The sequence below is a fragment of the Triplophysa dalaica genome, chromosome 21 (assembly GCF_015846415.1).
Source record: "Triplophysa dalaica isolate WHDGS20190420 chromosome 21, ASM1584641v1, whole genome shotgun sequence".
Lineage (NCBI taxonomy): Eukaryota > Metazoa > Chordata > Actinopteri > Cypriniformes > Nemacheilidae > Triplophysa > Triplophysa dalaica.
The window spans coordinates 13,402,992-13,426,040 of NC_079562.1; the positions used below are offsets into that span (position 1 = coordinate 13,402,992).

The 23,049-nt window shown below is 37.2% G+C and overlaps 1 protein-coding gene across 2 annotated transcripts in view; it reads left to right on the forward strand.

Moving 5' to 3' along the window:
- The window catches only part of LOC130410693 (ephrin-A2-like), a 105,540-nt gene extending 96,475 nt beyond the window's left edge, over window positions 1-9,065 (forward strand). For both annotated transcript variants that reach the window (XM_056735513.1, XM_056735512.1), the window contains exons 4-5: window positions 3,679-3,744; window positions 6,969-9,065. In XM_056735513.1, coding sequence (XP_056591491.1) covers window positions 3,679-3,744; window positions 6,969-7,090 — 188 coding nt within the window. In that variant the 3' untranslated portion in view covers window positions 7,091-9,065. The remainder of the gene's footprint in view (window positions 1-3,678; window positions 3,745-6,968) is intronic.
- The last annotated feature ends 13,984 nt before the right edge of the window (window positions 9,066-23,049 follow it).

Consider the following 23,049-nt stretch of genomic DNA (forward strand, 5'->3'; position numbering starts at 1 on the left):
GAAGAGACTTTCAGAGGAACGTTTGCGTGCGGAAAAAGCGGCTTTTCATCTTAAATAAATGCAGCTCATTAAGGGAATGGCATGATTTTTAGCGACCGCCCTCCCTCTTCGCTGTGTCCTGGGCTGCTTCAGAACCTCCCCGTCCCCTCAGAGACCAGCGGTTCAGAGGTTTTGGACTCAGGGCAGAGAAATTATAAACGGAGGGGGACCGTTCACATATCGAAACGGACAAATGGAAAATGAAATATGGCGACTGTAGTCCATTTTTACATGTGTGGAAGTGATACATTCGGCTGTTTAGACTCAAATTACAGTTGAAATAGCCATTTCTCTGTTTGATAAATGCACTGCAACACTAAATGTGACCCTGGACAACAAAACCAGTCTTATGGGTCAATTTTTCGAATTTGAGATGTTTACATAATCTGAAAGCTGAATGAATAAGATTTATATTGATGTATGAGTTGTTAGAATCGGACAATATTTTGAACAAGATACAACCGTTAAAAACTCTGAGAGTGCAAAAAAAAACATTGCCTTAGAAGTTGTTCATCAGGGGCACTATGGCAGGCCATCCACTTTTTTTAATATTAAAGGTATTTACAAAATATCTTCATGGAACATGATCTCTATTTAATATCCTAATGATTTTTGGCATAAAATAATTTAAAATCTAATGATTTTGACCCATACAATGTATTTTTGTCTTTTACAAAAAATGTTCCCGTGCTACTTAAGAGTGGTTTTGTGATCCAGGGTCACAAATATGAAAAACCTAAAATATTGCAGTTAAAAGAGTTTGAGCCAGGCAAACAAAATATATGATACCATTTTTATCAGATTTAATTCTGGATATAAACTATATCGTTGGGACTTAATCTTGACCAACGGTTTTGGAGATGTTGGTCTTTTCGCATTTAAATAGATTGAAGCCGTGCTTCCTGGAAAATGCTGCCCAGGGGCATTACCAATATAACCGGACAAAGTGATTTGGCTTAAAAGGACTTCAGCTCGGGGGGAACAACCTGTAGCTCTGCTCATATCTATAAATCTTCTTGTGTATGTCAGGACACCTGATCCTAAAAGCATAGTCGCACAAATTGCTCTTTTGAACGCTAAAAGCACATTTGTCCTAATAATCGTTTGAGGAGTCATTTCTAATGGTTCATGGCCATCTGTTGTCTGTAACAGGCAAAGATTTATAGGCAAGAAACACTGAGCAGGCCTGAAGGTTGAGAAAAACCAAACGGTTTCTATGGTCAGAAAGAGGAATCTGAGCTTTCACTACTCCAAAGAAAAGATGCTAACAGAAATTTTGGGTAGTTCTCTTAAAAAATCTGTGATTTGTTCCAGACTTTGAATACAAAGATACAATGAAACAATGCCAGATGCAAAATATTAGTGTGATTCTTATATGTGGAGATATCTCACGGTCTGCCAGCCTCTCGCCCTGGCATCTTTTCACATATCACGGTTGTCCGGGAAATCGAGGCGATGGGTGTCACAAAAAATGTCCCCAAACCAGCGGGGCATCCCAGACCTTATCTTCAACCATGTGATGTTGTCACCCCAGTAACAAGGGGGAGACGAAGACCAAGAGAAGGGTCAATCAAAGAAAAGAAAAGAAAAGAGATCCCAGGGTTCAAAGTTTGCACACAAGGCCGGGCATTTCTTATGCCTGTCCTGAGCTGTTTTTAATGCAGTCCGCCCTTTTGCTCGGTGCGAGACCCGCTATTGTGCGCCCTTTGTTCCAGACAGCGGTCTGGGCCGCGAAGTACTTAGTCTGGCTATTCATCACACGAAAACCGTCTCCTCCGGAGGAGGAGTGTTTGGCTACTATCAATATTGTTGCTGTCATGGCCCCTGGGGTTATGAGGCAAAGGGGTCTGGCAGAAAGGGCCTTGGGGTTACAGAGGGGGGTGACCGAGGCTTAGTTTGGTGATCCCGGAACAATAGAAAATGTCCATCACCTTTGGATCGACCCCGCCCCAACCCGACGAAAAAGAGTAAGGGAGTAAATGGCAACTGTGACATTTTCACATGACTGTGTGCTTGAATACTGCAAATGACGGGGGATTTCAGACCCCTCCCAATACACACAAACACATTTATGATTTCAGATGCACAAAACACACTGTGATATAGATAAACACTCTCAAACACACATGCATGAACATTATGGAAGAAGCCAGCTGGAGATTGCAGCTTGAGGTTATAAGGTTAGCATGACTTTTGGTCTTTCGCGGTAATTAGGTATCCGAATATTTCCTTTTTCCAAAGGTAATTTTGAAGGTGAAGTGCTAACTTAATAGGCAGAGACTGCCATAAATCCACCGTCTGTTGGTTGACAAAATGAAAAACCTGGTGAGTAAACCTGGTGAGTAAACCAGAAAGTAAATGAAGTAATGTTGTGTGTAAACTTGTAGCTAAAGAAAACATATTTTTTATATAAAGTTAAAGTTTTAATCCAGGGTGCATAGAAGGTCCCCCCGAAACTATACTTGTGAATTTCCAAAATGCACACTGCAAAATAACAACATTTTACTGAATATTTCAGTTTTTGTAAAGTTTTTCCGAGTATTGTCAAAAGCTGCAGAATTTTTCAGTTCTTTTTTAAGATTTTCCATTTATTTTTTAAATACAGTCAAAATCGTAAAATTACAGAAAAGACCGCAAATTTACAAGAAAACAGAGAAGCATGTCATTTTACAGGGAAAACCTGTTATATTACGGTTTATAATAAATATAGTAAATTTCTACTGGATTCTTTTACAGTGGATGCAACACTTTTTCCTCCAAATGCACTTACTGTAGAAAATACAGAACAAAGGACTTGGACTCAAAATAACATGAAGTGATTTATGTCTTTTCCACCAAGGGTTTATTTTTTGACTGCAAGAGAAAACCCTGTGCCAATTCAATGTTCATACACTTAAGAACACCTGTTAGAACAAAACTCGGCCGAAAGAAGCTTTTTGTGCCGAACACATCAGCTGCCCATTAGCTGAGCCTCTGACTGATTTGTGGTAATTGCTGGAAGAATTTTTATGTATCTGAAGAGCGGCCTGAACACTGTGTCATGGTAAAATCGTGATTTGTTTTCCATTTTCCATTTTAAAAAATTAGCCAAAAATACATTTGTGGGATTATGAAGGTGATGGGGGGGAATAAGTACTGGAATGAAGTTAAACTTGAGAACACATCTCGTAGTCATGTGTGGAGTGTGTGTGAGAGAGTCACATGGCAGATTAATGGAACTGTGTTCTCGCTCTACCCTGGTTGTGATGATGTCACTTGACATGGCATTACCACCAAGACTGAATCTCATGTGTATGCTTATAATCAGTGCACAAGTGTATTTTCACGATAGAATGCAACGGTCTGGTAAAAATCACATTTTAAAAACGAAAGTGATTTTGAACAAAATTGTGTAAACCAATGTGATGGTACATATGTTTATGCAGATTGTTTGATATAACTTGAAATGCACACTAAAAACTTAAAAGGAATAAGAAATGTTTTACATTCTGTTAGTAGGTGTATGTGTGTAGGTAAGTGGTTATGATTTAAATCGTTGGTTTTGTTTCACTTTTGCAATTCATTTCCATGTAAATGAAGTCAGGACAGATTGATTTACTGTATCGAGATTTTAACAAAAACTTTTTAATCTTTCCACAGCCTCACCGCACCCCAACCTTGCTGGAAAGCCATGTTTGAAGTTGAAAGTTTACGTCAAGCCTACGAGTAAGTATTTTCCCAGCATGCATCTGACCTGTCTGAACTCTCTGACTTTATATGTTATTTATATACCAGACCTGGTGATACTTCTAAATCAGTACCAGGAATTTCACATCCCAATCCTCGTCTCCAGCTTGATTTAACTCGGCAGTCAGCCATGGGAATTCGGGGAACACCTGTATTAACTCCAGCGATGGCTGACATCGTCAGCTTTGCTTAATTTATGTTTAGCAACTTCATTCCCATTGCTATGGACCTCCAGTCGTGACAAAGACAGCTTGTTTTATAGGGCCAAAGGTTTTATGGGGCCGATCGTTCATGATACCAGAAGCGGTGCGGAGACAGTGTTGCTCCTCGGGGGCATTTGCTGTAGGAAGCTATTCATCTCACACAGGCCAGATCACAATCAAAAAACTTTGACCTGCAACTAATCAAGGCGAGCGGACGCAGACCCTAAGAGACCTGCGGGGGGTTCTCACACACAACCACAGACACCAGTATAGCCTGCAGTTAAACACAGAGGCCTCGGTTTGTTTAGCCTCTCACGATAGGTAGACCTGACATCTACGAGAAGCGCTGCTTAAATCACTCTCCCTCCGGAGATGATGCCAGTGTGTCCAGAGAATGTGCTCCTTAAGCCAGGCTTTAATAAACACTCGGTCTTTGTATTTAGCCCATGTAGACCTGCTCAGTGTCAGAGATCAGCTCTTTGGACTAAATGGCACTTTGCATCTTTTCTTGCTCAAGAACAATTTACTTGGACAGGAACCCACCTTTTTCTTTTTGTATCGGGCATGGTAAACGTGTGCTGGTATTCAATGTCACGGTTTATGTCATCATTTGCACAATATTATTATTGAGAGCAATTCAGTGAAGTACAGTAAATAATTCAAAATAACCTATCAGCATAATTGTCAACATTTCTCTGGAATTACAATAAGTCACATTTAAGAATGCCTTTAACATTTTGCTTATGGAGAACACGTGTGAATCTATACTAAAGATACTGTTTATAACTTTAAAACATGCCAATATCTTTTTAATGAAGTCAATATTAGTGAAAAGTTATGTATCGCATGTAAAAGTATATTTATGGACAGTGAATATATCTGACAATTAAATCACTGCTGTCCTTCTGAACCCTTTGATCTCCATATTTTGTGATTTTATTTGCCATAAATCATTATAACGTGTCACCCTTTATGTTTGTCACTGGGTTTAAGCAATAAAATGTACTAATAAGTGTTTGTCAAGTTTGACAACGCAGTATGTTATCATTTTAACGTACAGTGGCTTCCCTTTCCTGGAAACCTGTGAATTTGGAGATCTGAGGTTTTGGAAGTACAGTGAAGAAAGGCAACATAATACAGCAACTATACCGCGTATTGTGATGAAAATAGTAGTTATGGTGGTGTGAAAAACCCATAGCATCACATGTGTAGTGTGTAGAGAGGTTTACAGACCTTTGCAAATTTGTTCAGTTATCAACTTCTGCAAATCGTTGTACAGAAAATGTTGGAAAAATAGGAATTTATATAGTTTTTGAGTTTAGTATTTTTCACAAACATAAAAAAATCTGACTACACTGTACAGTTCTGCTCTTTAATATCCACACTGTAAAAAATACAATATACCATATTATTATGAAGAAATTTTTGGTATTAATCTTTTTTTTATCTGTATTTTAAATATTGCGTTGTGTTTTAAGGTTAACAGAAAATGAACTTGTATTTAACTAGCAGAAAATTCCCAGTCATTTTTTGTTATTTTCTATAGTATAATGATCCAAAAGTGAAAATCTGTCATCCTTTACTCTCCCTCAAGTTGTTGCAAAACTGTATAAATGTCTTTATTGTGTTGAACACAATTGACTACATATCATTAACTACCATAGAAGAAAAAATGATTGAATATTGTTTTTGTTCTGTTGAACATAAAATAAAATATTTTCAGGAATTTAAGAAACCAAAATCTCTGGTGCACCTTTGACCACCATTGTCATTTTTCCTACTATGGTAGTCAATGCTGTCCTAGAAATATCAGTTGCTAACATTTTTCCAAATATATTTCTTTGTGTTTATATTAAAAAAAAAATGTATGAAGGTTTGCAACAACTTGCGGACGAGTAATGCATGACAGAATTTTTGAGTGGAGTATCCATTTAACTTGATACTAAATACCTCAGAAAGAAACTGAATGTTTGTCTTATCTGAATAACACAGCAAACCAAAGTGAAGTGATAATTTCCTTCTCAAAAGCTCAAGTTGTATTGTGTTTTTATGGGCCATGTTGAGATTTGAGAAGCTGCGACTCCAGTGACAGCCTATAAGCGTGATGTAATTGTTAGCAAACACGGGTGCTCCGTTCCAGAGAGCAGTTCAGAAAACCACATGCAAATTGAAGAAACAATCCAGTTCTCATCTCACCAGTCATGTATCTGTTTACACAAGCACCTGTGACTCCTTCAATTTCCTGGAAGTTCATGAACAAAAGAATTTTATCATACAAATCTCATGTTTTATTCGCCATATGCTCTTAGAGGTCCAGAAAGTTGTAAAGGCCTGAATATTGTTTCATTGGGGTGTGGACTCATTATGAAATATTTATACGTGCATCCGGGATGGAAGCTAACAATAGATTCCTTTCAGTGAAGAGCTTTATGGTCCAGCACAACCCGCCCCGCCGTCGTTTATTTTCCTGCTGTTTGACAGAATATTAATGTTGAGTTGAAAATGAGGATTAATATAAACCCCAGACGTCATTTGGTTGTCTTGGGGGCTTGAGAGACGGGAACTCTTGAACCTGTAAGAAACGTCCCGTGAAAGGCAGGCTGGGAAAATCTACCAGGGTTAAAGGTCTCACCAATGAGCCAGCAAAGAATCCAAAGCCTAAAATCACGACTGTGTAATCGTACATCCAAACACGACCTTCTCTATTGAAGTACATAGGGGGAACAGATCGAGCTGCATTTTTACATTGAAATGACAGTCAAAAGTGGAGTAAATCCACTTTTAGCAGAGCTTTTGAATGAGGATGCAGGTTTTATCACACTTAAAGCATTGCAGGCATTCAATGAGACTCTTGAAGCTTACAACAGGTGATACATTGATAGCTGGTATGTTATTGCTTTCTGCCACTGCACGTAAGTGAGAGCAAACATGTAAAAGCAAAGATTAGAAAAAATAGTAAATGTGATTATTAACATGAAATCCTTTTTCTCTCTCTCTCAGATGACTCTCTGTACGAGTCTCCAGAGCCGTTCCTGACAGATGACTCCAGCGGTGGTGGTTGCGCATTAACGCCCAGCCTGTGGCTCTTGCTTCCTTTGCTTCTGCTCCTGTGTCCCTCATAGCATTACAATCCTCCGCCTCTGACCACGGCCATCCACCGTGCCCCGCCCCACATTACATCACCCGTCCCATCAGTGCTGGAGTCCGGCCAAAAGACATTGCTCCTTACCTGCTCTTTGGACTGACGGATTTCTCCCCATCGCGAAACCCTGCAGAATGTCTGCCAATATTGTCGATAGCTACATTTGGGGCAGTTTACAGACAAAGACAGAGAGATGTGAAGTGTCTAGCATTTGTAACATCTGTGTGTCAGGATTAAGCCCAATGCCATCTGAATCACTCTGTTTCTCTGTGTTATCGTACCTGAGCCAACGCTATCATCAGAGCTCAAATTTCCTATTGTGAGTGAGTGTGTGAGCGTCTAGACGTGTGTTTGTGTGCATAAGTGCGAGGATGCTGATGTTCGCCTATAAACATATGTACAGAGCAGTCAATCACATGCTAAATTACTATAGAAAACGTGTTCCATTACTCATTTAAAGAGAAAGTTATATCTGTGAATCTGCCAAAGACACTAAATACTTAAACTTTTTTAATGGGGGGAAACGCTGGCTTTGGTATATGATCACATGCTACCATGGAACATCCTTGGCTTTTGGAATCATGGGGAGGGGAGGTGATGTGACAACAATTTTCTATTATCTTTTTGTCATACAAAAAAAACAAGAATGTGGAGTAGATAAAAAAACAGTAGATAAAAATGGCCTTTTTTTCACTGGTGCTTATTCTGAAATGAGTTTGGTTGTCTTGAAGTGGAAAAATGTGATCAGTATTTTTGTTTATTTTCCAGTATAATGCTGATCGATTTACTTTAAAAGCAGAATTGTGTGATATAGTACAATTTGTTTTAGGAAATATTTATTAAATTAAATCCTTTCGCTATTTTTTGTTGAAAATAAATTGGGCGAAATGGGTTTATGCTCAAAATTTTAGATAAATGAAAAGTCAATATGAAATATGATTTTATGCTTCTAAAGTAAATTTATCAAAAATATGAAAGTACTTTGGAAGACAAGACAAAAATACTGATTAAAAAAGGTTTTTCGAAGTGTATACAGTGCCAAGTGGAAGAGGGATGTTTGTGAATGAAATGTCTCGTGTTTCGGCTTTCTAACCTTAGTCCAGACCTGTGTTGCTCTCTTGTACTGTTTGTATCCGCCTCTATCTCTCTCTCTCTCTGTCATATTTGAATGTGGTCTTTTCTATGTGCTGCCCGTCATGCATAGATCTCCCACACTTGCACTCGCTCCCTTTATCTGTGCTGTGAAGGACCGCTGAAGGAGAGGCCTCGGGACCCTGAGCGCTCGCTGTGACATCACAGGCTTTGGCGTAGAGACTGGTGGGCCGAGGCCTTGTGCTGCAAACAGATTTCTACATAACAACAAGACTCCAAATGATGGATTGAAAATCCACATAGCACTTCTGCTTTTGGGACAATTTCATTATAATGACAAGAATAGGGGAAACTATACAGATGTTGGAATGTTTGTGCATTGGAATTGTTTTGTGACTGTGCAAGAATATATGTCATGAAGATTTCAAGGCAAGTCGGCATGGATCGCCTATGAGAACAATACTCGAATGACGTTTTTTTGAAATGTTTGTTGGAATTTTTATATTTTGCTTAATCCCGTGTTATTTTTCAACTTTACTTTTCAAAAGAGCAGCAGAAATTATTCATATGTGATATGAAACTATAATGTAGACCCTTGAAATATTAGAGCAACGATGGTACCAGTTCTGCAGTTAAACGAGTCTAGACGAGTCAGATGTCGCTGTTGTTGTTGTTGTTGTTTCCTGCTTGTATCACGATGCATTCTGGTACATGTAGTCCTAAAATATTTTGTGTTACTATGAAATTATTTTTATTTGTTAATCATGCGAATAAAACATATTTTGAGTTCCTATAAAATGTTCAGATGCTCTGGCAAAGGAGAACTGCGAAAAAAGAAAAATTAAATAAAGTTTTTTGTTTAAGGTAGAGTCCTTTATTTGCAAGGAATGTAAGTAGGTTGTGAATGAAATGCATAAAAAATCTTAGCCTATTTTAACAGAAATTTAAAATTAAAAGATAATATGTGAAATTTTACAAAATATTTAAAATATTATATTACCTGTGATATATTAAATATTTATTAAATCAAGATTCTTTGAATTACATTTTTTTTTAATTCTTGTTTAAAATTATTTATGGGGTGAAATGGATTTATGCTCAAAATCTGAAGGCAAAAAATAAAATAGAAGACAATTCATTATATGATATGAGTTCTAAAAATGTAAAAAAATGATATAAAATATTCAGATTCTCTAACAAAGGACAATTATGAAAATTATGAAAAAATGTGTTTTGTGTGAACAACAGAGTGAAATGAAATGCATACGAAATTCACTTTTTAAAACTAAAACAAAAAAAAACATATTTTTTAAATGCTTTAAATCTATGCAAGACTTTAAGAAATATTCAAAAATCTTATTTCCAGGATCTGTTTTAGCAAATGATCAACACTTCCTCTGGTTCCTCGGTTTCATCAGTGTTACACATATGTTGATGAAAGAAGTGGGATTCAGTCCAGATCAAATGAGATTCAGACATCTGAAAAAACATGAGGTAATGTATCAATCAAACAGAACTGCAGACCAACATGAAAGCTTTTCTTTATATTTTCTTTTCTTGTTATCAGTCAGTTAAAGATTACCCGTAAGTTTGGCCATTGCAGTCTTTTGACCTCTTCAAACTTCTTTATGCACACACATTTCTCTCTCTCTCTTTCTTCTATCCTGTCTCTCACCTTTAGATGTGGAGGGAGTATAGTCTCCACTCTATAGGACGGGCTGGCAGTAAATGCACCTGAACGGCTGTAGTTTTCAGTAATGTTTGTGAGTGGCTGAGGAAATGGGGGCTGATAGGACTGAGTGCTGAGCTTGGTCTCATGCAGCGCTGGAAACCACCGTGCCAGGGGAGTCTTACCGAGAAGAGATGGGGGTAATTGTGCACAGATTTGAACAATTTTCCCCCAATTTGGTATTATCTGTTTCCTACCAGACAGCTGAAACAGGAAATGGTGGAAGATTCGAAAAAATACCCCTCACTATGACACCGAGACCTGTAAATGATGCATCCTGAATGTCTCGGTAATGCATCTTATTGTATGTACATGAACAAATATAAACGTAAAACGTTTAATTCCGCATTTAAAACACTTTTTGGGTAAATGTCAATTGCATTAAGCACCACAAATGATAGATGCTTTCTTCAAATCAGAAAGGGCATTCATTGTGCGCAAAATCATTTAAACACAACTTCTGGTACATTATAATAGTGTATTATGCAAATTTTTTCACTCGCATCAGGTTGCCCATATGCTCTTTAAAAGCAAACTGCATAAATATTAGTTTTTAAACAGGTTACATTTTCAATGAAGCACAATGAGTGAATTGTAAGAAATGTTTACAACATTCTGTCATACATCACTATTTGTGATGCAATGCACACAGTAATCGCTAAGCTAGTATCGTATTTGTGAATGAAGTGCTTTGAGAAACTCAAGAGTAAACATTTATTGAGGAAGAGCAGAAATATTAATCATCTTTTCGATATCAAGTTCCAAACCATTGATTCAAAGCAGCAAACATCCCGCTAACTCAAGTGTGACAGAAAAGTGAGGCGTATCCTCAGCAAACAAACAAACGCAACCCCTCTTTGGTAATTAGCATTGAGAGTCGTTGAATCTTTGGCTCGACAGCACTTAAGTTCTTCGCAGCTCAGATGAGCTGATCTGTATTCTGCTGTGTCTGTCAACATCTCACATCTCTTGTAAATTCATAGCGGACGGTGACTGTATCCCTGTAGCGTTCTCGTGTGGCACCACTTCACAGTCCTCTTGCGAGATAACAAAGCTCAGCTTGACCTTTTAGCAATCAAAAGCCCAAGCGTCGACGTCCTATCAAACTCTCAGTGTGTGCCCGGCCGGGATAGAGCTTCTAGATTGCACCCTAGGTACCCCCTAACAAGATAAAGAAGGGGCAACTAAGATGTCTTACTCTTAACAAATCAAGCCTTGCAATCTCATGACTGAAGCTGTAATCCTGCTGAGTGTCGCACCGCAAGTGCACAAATAGAAGAAACAAAACTAGTTAAAGTCCCCCGGCTGGGTTTGTTTGACCATAAAACGAAACCAGCAGAGACGATCGGGCCTCCTGCAGGATGTCACAAGCACACCACATCATCCAGATCGAGAATCCTGAAGGAGCGTTGTTTTGGAAAATGTCATGGAATGCAGAGGTCAAGATACGGGAATGTGAGGAGAATACGATGAGAATGAAAGCGTGCTGCTTCTCCATTCCGCTGATCATTTCATAAATGACTATAATGCTATAGTATGATGATATAGTCTGTTATAATGCAGTTCACGTAACCGAGGCAATAACAATACATGTGAATATGAATTGAAATAGAATTTGAAACTGAATTTAAATGGTCAGCCAGATTAAACTGGATCGCAGGTGGCAAGCGAATAAAACTTTTTTTGGCAGTACACTCATCCCACACAAAAGCGTGGCACAACGATTTAATGAATTCGCTTCTAGCGATTGTGTAATGTGTTCTTTCTCTCATTTGAATTGATTAGATTTTCTTGATTCAGGAAACATAAGTGCTCTGAGTTACTGAGCAATCTTGGCCAAACATGAGAACAGCTATGACGTGCGTGCCATCATTTCATTACAGCAATTTAGAGATGCGAAGTGATGTGTCAAGGATGAAACAAGATCTCCGCTCCGTTCTTAAAGGGGGAGATTTCTTCTCTCGTCCATTTAAAGTCATTTCACTTCTTAAACGGTTTCGCTTCCTAAAGTCCCCACTCAGTGACCATCTTTGTAACTCTCAATCACAGCATTCTCTAAAAATACAGGACAAATACAACCAACCTTATCTTTATAGTTCGAAATTCCGTCATCATTTATTCACCATCGTGTGGTGCGAAATCTGTATATGACTGTAGCGAGGAAGGCGGGACTGGAGCCGTGGGGCGGGGCCGGTGGCATGAGTGAAACTGAAAATCACCGGTCCCTCATTTCCCACGGAGGAGTTTGGGAGCATAAAAGGACGAATCGACAGGACAGCGTCGTTTGGTTACCAACATTCTTTAAAACATCTTCTTTGTCACACAGGTTTGGAATGACAGGAAATATTTTTGATTTTTCAGTGAACTATCCTTTTAAAATCTTTGGTTGCTCTGTGAACCCATGCCATTATTTCTGTATCCGTTTGTTCCCAAAGCTTAAAGTTCATAGTTTATTGTTATTTTTCTCTTGTGTTTCGCAAGATATGCATGAAAGCTAATAAACTCCTAAAACATTTCCACCGGCCTGGTTTTTATGTCTCACCATCAGGGCTCAGGCCCCAGCAGTACTGTGTTTCATCGCATCCTGCTTGCCACATTAATTTCCTGTGCTTAACAATATTTTAGCATAATTAAAAGGAGTGAGCCAATCTGCTGCTCATTGATTCATCTCTCTCTTTCTTCCTCTCAGAAACACATACACTCAAAAGAGGGTGAAAGTCTGGCTTGCTTTATTAATGAGGACCATCTGTGCAGAGGCACAGTGAGAAAAAGCAGGAGAAATAAAGAGGGAAAGAGAGTGTTGAGAGGATGCTGAGAGCTCAACGGAGGAGTTTCAGATCAGGGGCCTCGTTTATAAAACGCTGCGTAGAATCCGTCCTAAGTTTGATTTTACGATCATTTCTCAAAGGGCGTACGTGTGATTCATACAACAAACGTACGCACAGAAAACGAGTGCACGCATCTATATAAGATGTGAAATTTATAAATCACAACTGATCTTGAAATTGCACGCAGCTGAACAGTTTCAGGTCTCCATCTTTTAACAATGTCAAACTAAAAGCATGAATGTATCATTTGTCAACGTCCAAATCGTATACGAGCGGAAAATATTGCTTACATTTCCAAAAACCTGCAGCACTCGTAACTGTAAACGTGGGTACGTATGCCTAGACCCTGACATCAAAGCACTTTTCCATATCAAAGACTTTTTTTATAAATTTGACCGTTCCCTTGGATTTTTTCATTAATAAAACTTTATAGGTGATATCTATACAGTAACACACAGGCTGACTATCTTTGTTACGGTAAACAATACAATGCAACATGAACAGCCAATACACAATGGCATTATAATATTGTTTTATGCAAGAGTTCCGGTTGAATATGATGGGATAAAATGTATTATTTTGGAATGCTTGATTCTGATTGGCCGATAGCTACATTTGCAGTTTCGTATTTCCCAGATAACCACCTCTAAAAACAAACACACAGTGACCCGGATGCAGTAAATCATTTTGAGAGGGGTTTTTTACAATATAAATATGCATTTTAATAAGATATATTAGATTATATTTAGAAAATGATTCAATCAAATTGCCTGTTCTTGACGTTTTGACGTCCTGATGTCGAGATTTGTATTTCATAGATGTCCTGATTAAATGAAGGTCAAATTGGTTAAACTACATTTTTTAGTTGTGTAAAAAGCAAATAGATAGTTCTGATACTGTAGCCAATATGCACGATCACTTGCAAGTTGTGTCTCAGCCAGCTCAGTTATGTTCTTGCAACAGAGATAAATAAGTGAACATATAATTTTAGTAAAAAGATTCAAATTATTGTTTTTTCATATACTTAACAAAGTAAGCCTAAACTTGTTTCTGATAAAGATTATTTTGTTGACTGGACTTACATCAGAAATGTTGGCCAACTTACAAAACAGGGTATTCTGAACAAACAATATTGCAAGAGTTTGAAAGTTCCAATGATGCATTGCAGCATGTTCAATTCAGTATTTCTTATTTGTTTTTCGTTTAAAGATTAGTTCTTGCTGGCTTAATTTATGCTTACATATTATTGTTAGAGTTAGCTATCTGTTGTGTTAAGAGTTTTTTCAATGAATGATGGTTTTTGATTGTTACCATGGTTGAGGTTTGTGTGTTCATTGTTGAGCTTAATGTGCATGACAGAACCACAAAGCCGATATGAATGCACTCAACATAAAGTGTTACCCATTATTTGAAAAATATTGGGTCTGTTTGAGGCAGAAAAAATGTCCAATAATCTCTTTTCAAGTGACGTTACGCATCTTCCGCTCTGTCGTGAAGCAGTGTGTCGTTACTCCCGCTAATGCCTCAGAATGGAGTTTACCAAGTCCCTTGCACTGCTTCCACATATACGGCTAGATGATGTACAACATCTTGTAGACAAATTTTCACTTACGACAAGATCAAAGCAAGATAAAGGATCCCGTTTCTTCATTGAACAGTACCTGTTTGATTGTGAAGGTAAGTATTTTGTTTTCTTTTTGTGTTAGCGAAGATGCTAGGATAAGGTTGTTGAATTCCTGCACAACGGCAAATCGGAAGTTCTTCTTCTTATTCTTCTTATTTGTTGCAAGACGGATGTTATGATACGCTGCTTTGCGAAAAGACGGAAGTTAAGTGATGTCATTGTGAAAATGGCCTATTTAAGTAAAAAACAAATAAATGTGTTTATTAAAAAAAAAAAATCTATACCTTATTTATGTTCAGTCAACAAAAAATATTTTGTTCTGTTGCTCTTTAGGTTAACTTGACTATGTTGTTACAACTTATGACTTAAACATATTTTTTTAAGTTGGGTGAACTTCACTCTCTGTTGAGGTAACTCAAAAACATGCTAGTGATAGGTTGACTAAGGTGATAGGTGTATTTTAAGTTGACTCAACTATCGCACATATAGCTTCTAAAGGGAACATGTGACATTTTACACAAGATGCACCTAGAATTACGGTCAACGAAGTGAGTCAAATAATCCAAACGCTACATCAACAACCAAAAAGGGGATATGCTTCACGTTTCAAGCTACATCCACAAATTTGAAAAAAGAAGCTGAGTCGAGGGTTGATCACAGAGTCACTCGACAATGCTGAGATGTATTGTTATCGGTTAGCTGAAATTGTAATGTTTTCTTTTAGTCGCTTGGTAACAAATTACCTCAGTGCTATGCGAGGGCTTAGCTGGCTGAGATTTTAGCGGAAGTACGTAATCCCCCTACCTTTTAAAGTTCTTTATAAGCTACAGTGAAATATTCTTAGCAGACAAACACAGCACACGCAGTTAAATCACTCTCAGACTCTGTTACTGTAGAAATTGATCAGATTAGCCCACATTGCATGACTATGGTAACAGAGGCTTAGATGTTTGTTTGTTTTTAAACATGTTGAATACACACACTGTGAAGTATTTATTAAAAAAGCTCCTCTATTTCATTCTATCTCCCTTGCCAGAATATAAAATGAGAAATAGTTTCTGGGTTAGTATAGCCTAATGCCTGGGTTTGTGCCATTTTGACCCGTCTACAGGGATAACAAACACTGTTTGTAAAGTCAGTTTTGTTATTCAGAACATCAACAAAATCATTAAAATCAAACATACCAGCTTCAGTGAACTGCACAACTAGGGAAATACTAAATACCAGGAAATAGTTAAATTGGGAAAGGTCTTTTTGGACCCCTACGTATTTATTATATAGACTAATGTGGAACAGACTTCATTATTTAGGTTCATAGAGTTAAAGGTTCCCATCTTTATTTTCATTTTGAACGCTAATCTTAACCATTATGCTAATGATATATTAATGATAGTTATTATACCCTATTCTCTTTAAGTATTAGTATTACTTATTAGTACTGCCTCACTCTTTAACTCTCTCGCTCTCTCTTTTTCTCTCTCTCCCTTCGATTGAAAATGGTTAGCTGGTGTAACGCCATATTAAATCGTCATTCACCTATAATCAATGTAGCAGCTAGAGGAATTAATCATTGTTAATGAAACCAAGACAAGCTCTTAATTTGTGAAAAAAGGGGACAACCTTCTATTGTGTGTTTGGCACATATAGAGCTATAAAGATTTAGTCAGTGACTAGACATCAGTTTGTTAATTCGGTAACACATTACATTAAGGTACCCTTCGTAAAGCATTTATAAATGTGTTCATTAAAGGATAATACGTTGTTTACAAATGCATTATAAAGCAGTTATAACTGTATGAATAGAAAGGGGGATTCTAACGAAATTCCTGCCAAATAGTGATTCATTTTAACTCACATGTTATAAATGCATAATAAATGTGTATTATTTAATAAATTCATTATTTATTTGACTCGCAAGCAGATTCATTATCTTGATGTTGTTTGCAAAGTGTGCTGTCAGACTGGAAAATGTAATGTTATGTTAGTTTTTCTTATTATTGTATATTTCATGTCTTATGTCACTTTTCAAACCATGTTGCTTGCCTGATCCTATTCCGAACGTCTTACGGTGCCCTCCAGAATGCCTTCAGATCATGATGCTTATCCAAACCGCTTTTTCTTGATAACCAAAATAAATTCATCAAACCTTTTATCACTTTTTAACACTAAATGCACAAAGGCTGACTAACTTGTTTGTTAATGATGTTCTGTAAATGATTCAATTTTCAAACATTTATTAATTATTTATTGTAGAAACAGAATAGCGCACAAGGCTACACTATATATTTAGAGGTATTGACAGCCCCTGAAACAGCACTTTAAAGAAAAGTGGATGCCTCACAACTATCAAACACCTAACTTATAAATATTAAGAGATAAAATATAAAAAAAACATGAAAGTGTACCTTAATATAGTAGATTCGTGTGAAACATTTATTAATGAGATATAAACATTAGTAACCTTTGAAAATTAAATATACATTAATAAGAAAACCAAAATAACGCCCTACATTCTCCTGTCTGACAGCCTATTTTACAAAAAACATCAAGATAATAATGATACTGCTTTCGAGTAAAATAAATAATGAATAAATACATTTATTAAGCAATTATAACATGTGAGTTATAAATGCCTCAGTTTTTGGCAGGTATTTTGTTAAATTCCCCCTTTTTATTCAAGCAGTTATAACTGCTCTATAATGCATTTGCAAACGACTTATGAATCATTAATAAACACATTTATAAATGCTTTATAAAGGGTAACTTAAAGTAAAGCGTTACTGTTAATTCTTCTTTACAAATATGATACATTTGAATGCACATTACCAGTGTTGAGTTTAACTGCAGCTATTGTCCATCAAACTACGTACAGCACCTGCAACATGCAGTTCGATTTATTGATTCCTCCTGCAAACACGTTCAGTCTTAAGACTGGCCTCTACACACCTTTCAAGCAACGTTTTATTGAACACCACAAGCACCCATTAAAAACATCTATAAAAATATTACAGTATGTATTACTGGTTCTAAAACACTTGGAGCTGTTTACCACTAGAACTACGGACTCTGGAGAAAACTTCATTTTCTTATGTAGATATCTGTCTCTTTAGGAACTTTACATGCACAAAACGATTCTTGCATCAGATCTGAAGAATGCAGATTCATTTTCACACTAACAACTAACCAAATCGTAATGTCAGCTTTTGGTATCCGCGAGATAAGTCAAACTTTTTTTAAATCATGGGTTTGGTTTGCAATTTCTGATCATATTGAACTGAATAAATATGCAGAGCTGTAAATGAACACATAATGGCAGGGATAGCTGGCGACAGCAGTAGTTGGTTGTAAAAGCGAATTTTGATCAGATAGCATTGCATATCCGTTAAAAATCCAGCATAACAATCAGGCCCAAGTCAAAGTCTCCATAACCGTCACCGCAGTACAGTAGAAAATCCTGCAGATATAAGTGGGCAGGGAAATAAGCTGATTTCCATTCTAATGGACGCTCTCGGAGGGAGCGCAACTCCAGGCGTCGAGATTTCTCGTTGGCTCTCTGGTTAATGAGCCCGGTTTAGAAATGCAGGAGAGCAGGAAGAGCATTTATGGGCATCCACAGGGAAATACCTAACAACCCAATACCAGTTTCGAGGTTTGTTAAGAAGAATACCTCTGTGTTGTACATTTTATGTGACACGTTAATGTCGTAATATGTAACGTATACAAATATCTCATAAAAGGGAGATTAGACATGAATATAATATAAAGCATCGCACGCCCACGGGAGTGAAATGTACTACAAACAAATCACAATGAAGATCACGACCCTCAATCACCAAGCCCAGACTGGGGCGAAAACATGAAATGTCCTCTGGAGATGCCGTAATTGCCTGTTCCTCTTTTGTAATAATCCAATTACCTTTTCCATCTGATTATATTTTGAGAGTATTATGTTTTGTTTTTTGAAAAGGGCAAGCTGGCTGTGCTGTCAAAGTCACGGGACGCGTAATTATATCGTACCTGCCCGTTCGCCATTGTAGGCGGCGGGTGGCTCGGTCGAGACCAGAGAAAGATGTCGTATCCCTAAAAGCCAAACCGCAGGCCCCTTGCACACATCTTAAAAGCTGTAATTAACCAAGGTCCCTTCCTGAGGACAACACACCGAGGACAGAACTTTATCTGTGCTTGTTAACACACAGGACAAAACGCAGTGTTATGATAATTAGGTTTGCTTTAGCAGGTTCTGCTGGTCTACTGTTGTGAAAAAAGAAAGTTATCTTCATGGTGATATTTTGGTTCTTTTGTAGGTGACCTCTCCGGTGCATAGCCTAACCACCGCTGGAAATATTGTGCCATCATCATGGTCGTCGTCATGGGTTCCAACCTTATCATTTTGTCCTAGCACCATAAATTGCAGGCAGCCATGAGTGGAAGGGTTATGGAGATGTTATAATTTAGCTTTTATTTCACATCAGGATATCATAATAATTAGACATTTTAAACATTAAGGGTGTTAAATTTATGTTAATGTGCATTAGGATCAAAAACTTTGATACTGACTTCAAGTCTCCATTTTTTTGGTCTTTTATAATATTTTTGGCCTTTGTTTTCAATAGTTATAATAGTGTTTTTTTTAGCTCTATTTTGTTTTTAAATTAGCTTTTATTTGAGTTTCTTAGTTTCTATGATACATTTTTAAACAATATTTCATTGGCTTTTGCCATTTAATAATTTATTTGTTTATTTATGTGGCTATATAAGATTCATTTATTTTTCTTTTACAGCCGTGCTGCCAGTAACTTACTGTAAAAATACAGGGAAATCGTTTACAGTGTAAATCTCAAAATTTTATATGTTCTCAGATCTTTTGGCCACCTTATATTTCTTAAGCTTTAACAACATAAAATTTTCATTACAAAGAAAAAACGAGCGTCTAAATTTCCCTTTAGTCCTGACTAATGGTCGACAGGCTCATAAACAGGCGACACACTGCTCATAAAAGGGGATTTACAAAATACATATGTTGTGCAAGAATTCTATATCAGAAAACGCTCCAATCATTTAGCGGCTCATTAACACCCGGATCCAGCCTAGAATTTAATCCTCATGGTCACAGCTGCATTTGCTTACTGCTTTTAAGATGTTTTTATTTGACTCTAGTCCTATAAAAAACCTAGTCCACCACAAACGGAGTCTACTAATGGGTCTGCGGTCCGAGCCTGAGCGCTGTAATCTACTAATTGCTAATGTGGAACCATGAAACATGCATGAGCTTTTGTTCTGCCTTGTGTGTGAATCCTTTCTCTTATTCAGCAGAACAAGCTCTCTCTCTCTCTCTCTCTCTCTCTCTCTTTGCATTTTCTCCAGCTGCTAGAAATGGTCCATTAGCCAGCCCCATATTTCCCCCCTTTAGAATCCAATTTGTGGACGTAATTGCACTTACTGTGTTTTTATTTTTTTCTTCCTGTAATTGTTTGCCGTAGTTTGCTGATGATGATTCTCATCTCACAGAGCGAGGCTTATTATGGCAAACAAGTCAAGAGGTCAAAGTTCGATGGGTCACGGCCGCTTGCCGAAGCATGCAAAGCGATACACGGGAACCTTCACCTCCCCTATATATTTTTTCCTCCAACGATGTGAACTCCTCATTCAGCAGGAAGTTGAATTAATAATGCATTACAGGTTCAAGAAGGACTCGCTTTTTTTAACATCAAGTGTTTTGACATTTGTCTCTGTGATCTAAAGTGGCCACGGATTGACCGTTTGAAGTGGAAACGAGTGTGCCAAAATGTAGAGAAGATTAGTGACGTTTGAATGAGACATGATGGATGAGATCTCGAAAGAGGCCCAGGCCAGAAAAACCTGTTGTCCATTTGTTTCATTACTTTCAATTGCCTCCTCAAAACTTTACGGATCTTCTGTCACTTGAAGAGGGCAGGGAGGAATCGTGGCTCTGATTGTGAATTCTGAAACGGTGCACGGGACGACGGCCTCCCATCTGCCGCGCTCTCGCCGTCTGCGCAGGTGTTCAGGTGAGCGGAACTGAAATCCCCAGCGCCGAGCATCCTACAAACAAAAAGGGCGTGTGGCGATCAGTGAAAATCGTTTACGTCCATCATGTTTCACAGGCTGACGAAAAGCTCTGGAGATAAACGCTCCCTTCTGCTCGTGGCTGCCTCGGGGTGATGTTGAGATGAACTGAATCTAAAGAGACATTGAAGTGAGGGGGGTCATAGAAAACTTTGGTGAAGGACAATCACCTCAATATAGCAACAGATTTCATAGTAAAAGTTCAGCTTGTATTTTGTTAGACAAACTCGATTTTGCGGGTTGACCAAACTATCATTTGTGCTCCAAGTTTACAGTAGACCATTTATTAAACAGTAAGTGACCAAAAGTCACTTTGCAACCACAGAAAATACAATTTTACAATGTTTTGTTCATAAAGGTGCTGCTCATACTGAGCATGCTCAGTTTGGTCAAAGCTTAGTTTAACAATAGTAGATCTAATGTTATTGCATAAAACGAAATAATAACGAATGTAAAGTTTCGACTTCATATAGAATGTTGGACGATTTTTAATCTTAAAGCCGGACCTTCTAGAAAGCTGATGGGAATTTTAACATCTATTTTAATAACAATGATTTTTATCTAAGAGATACTAACATTTTTGAAGTTGAGTCACCTTGATTTTTTTACAGTGTGGGTTAGTGAAAGCTATTTCTGATTATTTGTGTGTGTGTAGTTGTTAGTCTATGAGTGTATGTGTCTCAGAGAGAAGCTTTAAACAGATGTAAGGTGGGAGGATTATGCAATAAAAGAGGTGCGGGTATAGAAATGACCCAGGATTAGGACAGAACTGAGTCCAGAAGCACATGAGCTTCAGTCTTATCAATGGCACTCTGAACCAATCCCAGCAGAGTTATCACTGATGGGTTCATCATACACATTGATCTGATGAGAATCAAGTATCAACACTGCAGCACAATGTGATGTCCTGTAGATCAGTAATAGTGCATTTTTTTTAATCCACATGTGTCATTACCTACTATATATAAGCTAATTTAATACAATATTTAGACTTAATTATATTTATAAATAATGATATTTAGAATAACAATAAAATATGATATATTATAAATGTAAGACATACATAAATACACATACAAATAAAATAAGTTATATCAACAAATAATAACAACACTAGTTATAATAATAATAATAATACATAAACAAATATTACATGTTATAAATAATAAATATACATAAATATATACACAGCCACAGAAAAAACTAAGGGACCATTTCAAAATAATTTTCCTGTATTTACAACTTCAACTTTCATTCTGTGAACTACTAACAATGTTTCTCCCAAATGTCAAATAAAACAATTGATTCTATTTGCGTTTATTGCAGAAAATAAAAACTGGAAAAATCGGTGAAAATAACAGAAAAGATGCACTGTATTACCAAATTCTGTTCATATCCACTTTTAAGCAACACAACCATAATATTATACAAAAAATATTTTTTATGTGATAACCTCGATTTTCACGACAGTTCATGTCAGTCTACACATTGCTGTTGTAGGACTTTTGTTAAAATTAAAAAGACATTGAATTGGAACGGACAAAATACATCTTAATTTTTCCAGTGGCTGTATATATAAATATAATTGTTCATCACTTTTTAGGATATTATAAAACCTTTTTTTCTTATTTAATCACTTTATCTTTTTACAAAAGTTATGATCCTTGTCTAAAGACAACACTGTAACACATTTAGTCTTGAACATTACATTAAATGTCAAAATACAAAGGACAACATGAAACTTTCCTTTACACCCGCAGATAGAGAGCAAATAACAAAACCCGTCCAACCAGCAGAGTGAATGTGTGTTTTAAATGCTCCTCAGATTCAGTGTCAAAGTCTGTGCAATAATGACCCACAGCTGTACAGAGCAGCTCTAAGCAAGGACAAGCCCGGACTTTAAAGAAAACCAATTAGTCTTCAGACCTGTCTTCCCTTGTTATTATTCCCGCTCTACAGGGGAAGATGAAAAGGTCAATTACACTTTGAAGTTGTGATTAAACACCATCTAGGGAGTTTGAGAGATGCAGTCTTTGTACTTTCATTCAGCATTCAAAATCATTCCTTTTTTAGGCTCAAACAAAAAATATACTTTTAGAATTTGAATGTCAGAATGAAAAATCAGTCCGTGCCATATGAACGGCAGAGTTAGTTTTAGCATTGTTGAAAGGTCTCGCCTGATTTCCTCTACGCACTCATACGCACAATCCACACGCCTTTACACACTGTAGACGATCTTGTTTTAATTGTTGGACATCACGGTCAATTTCAGTGAAGCTGCTCTTGTCCCAGCATGTGCAGAGTATTTAAGCAATTAAATTGGTTGCTTATTATGTGACCGACTCATTTACTTAAATATCTGATGAAGCTTCAATCACAAGAAAAACAAGATCGCCTGTTGCTCTATAACTGCTGTGAGACTAAAGTTGGAATTATGGGTCATTGTAAAAAAGAACATTTACGGTCCACATTAATTAGTACTACGGATATAACTGACATGATACTATCATTCCAAAACAAGCGTGATGTGGTGCAATAACATATAAGGTGATAGTTCACTGAAAATGATCATTCTTTCA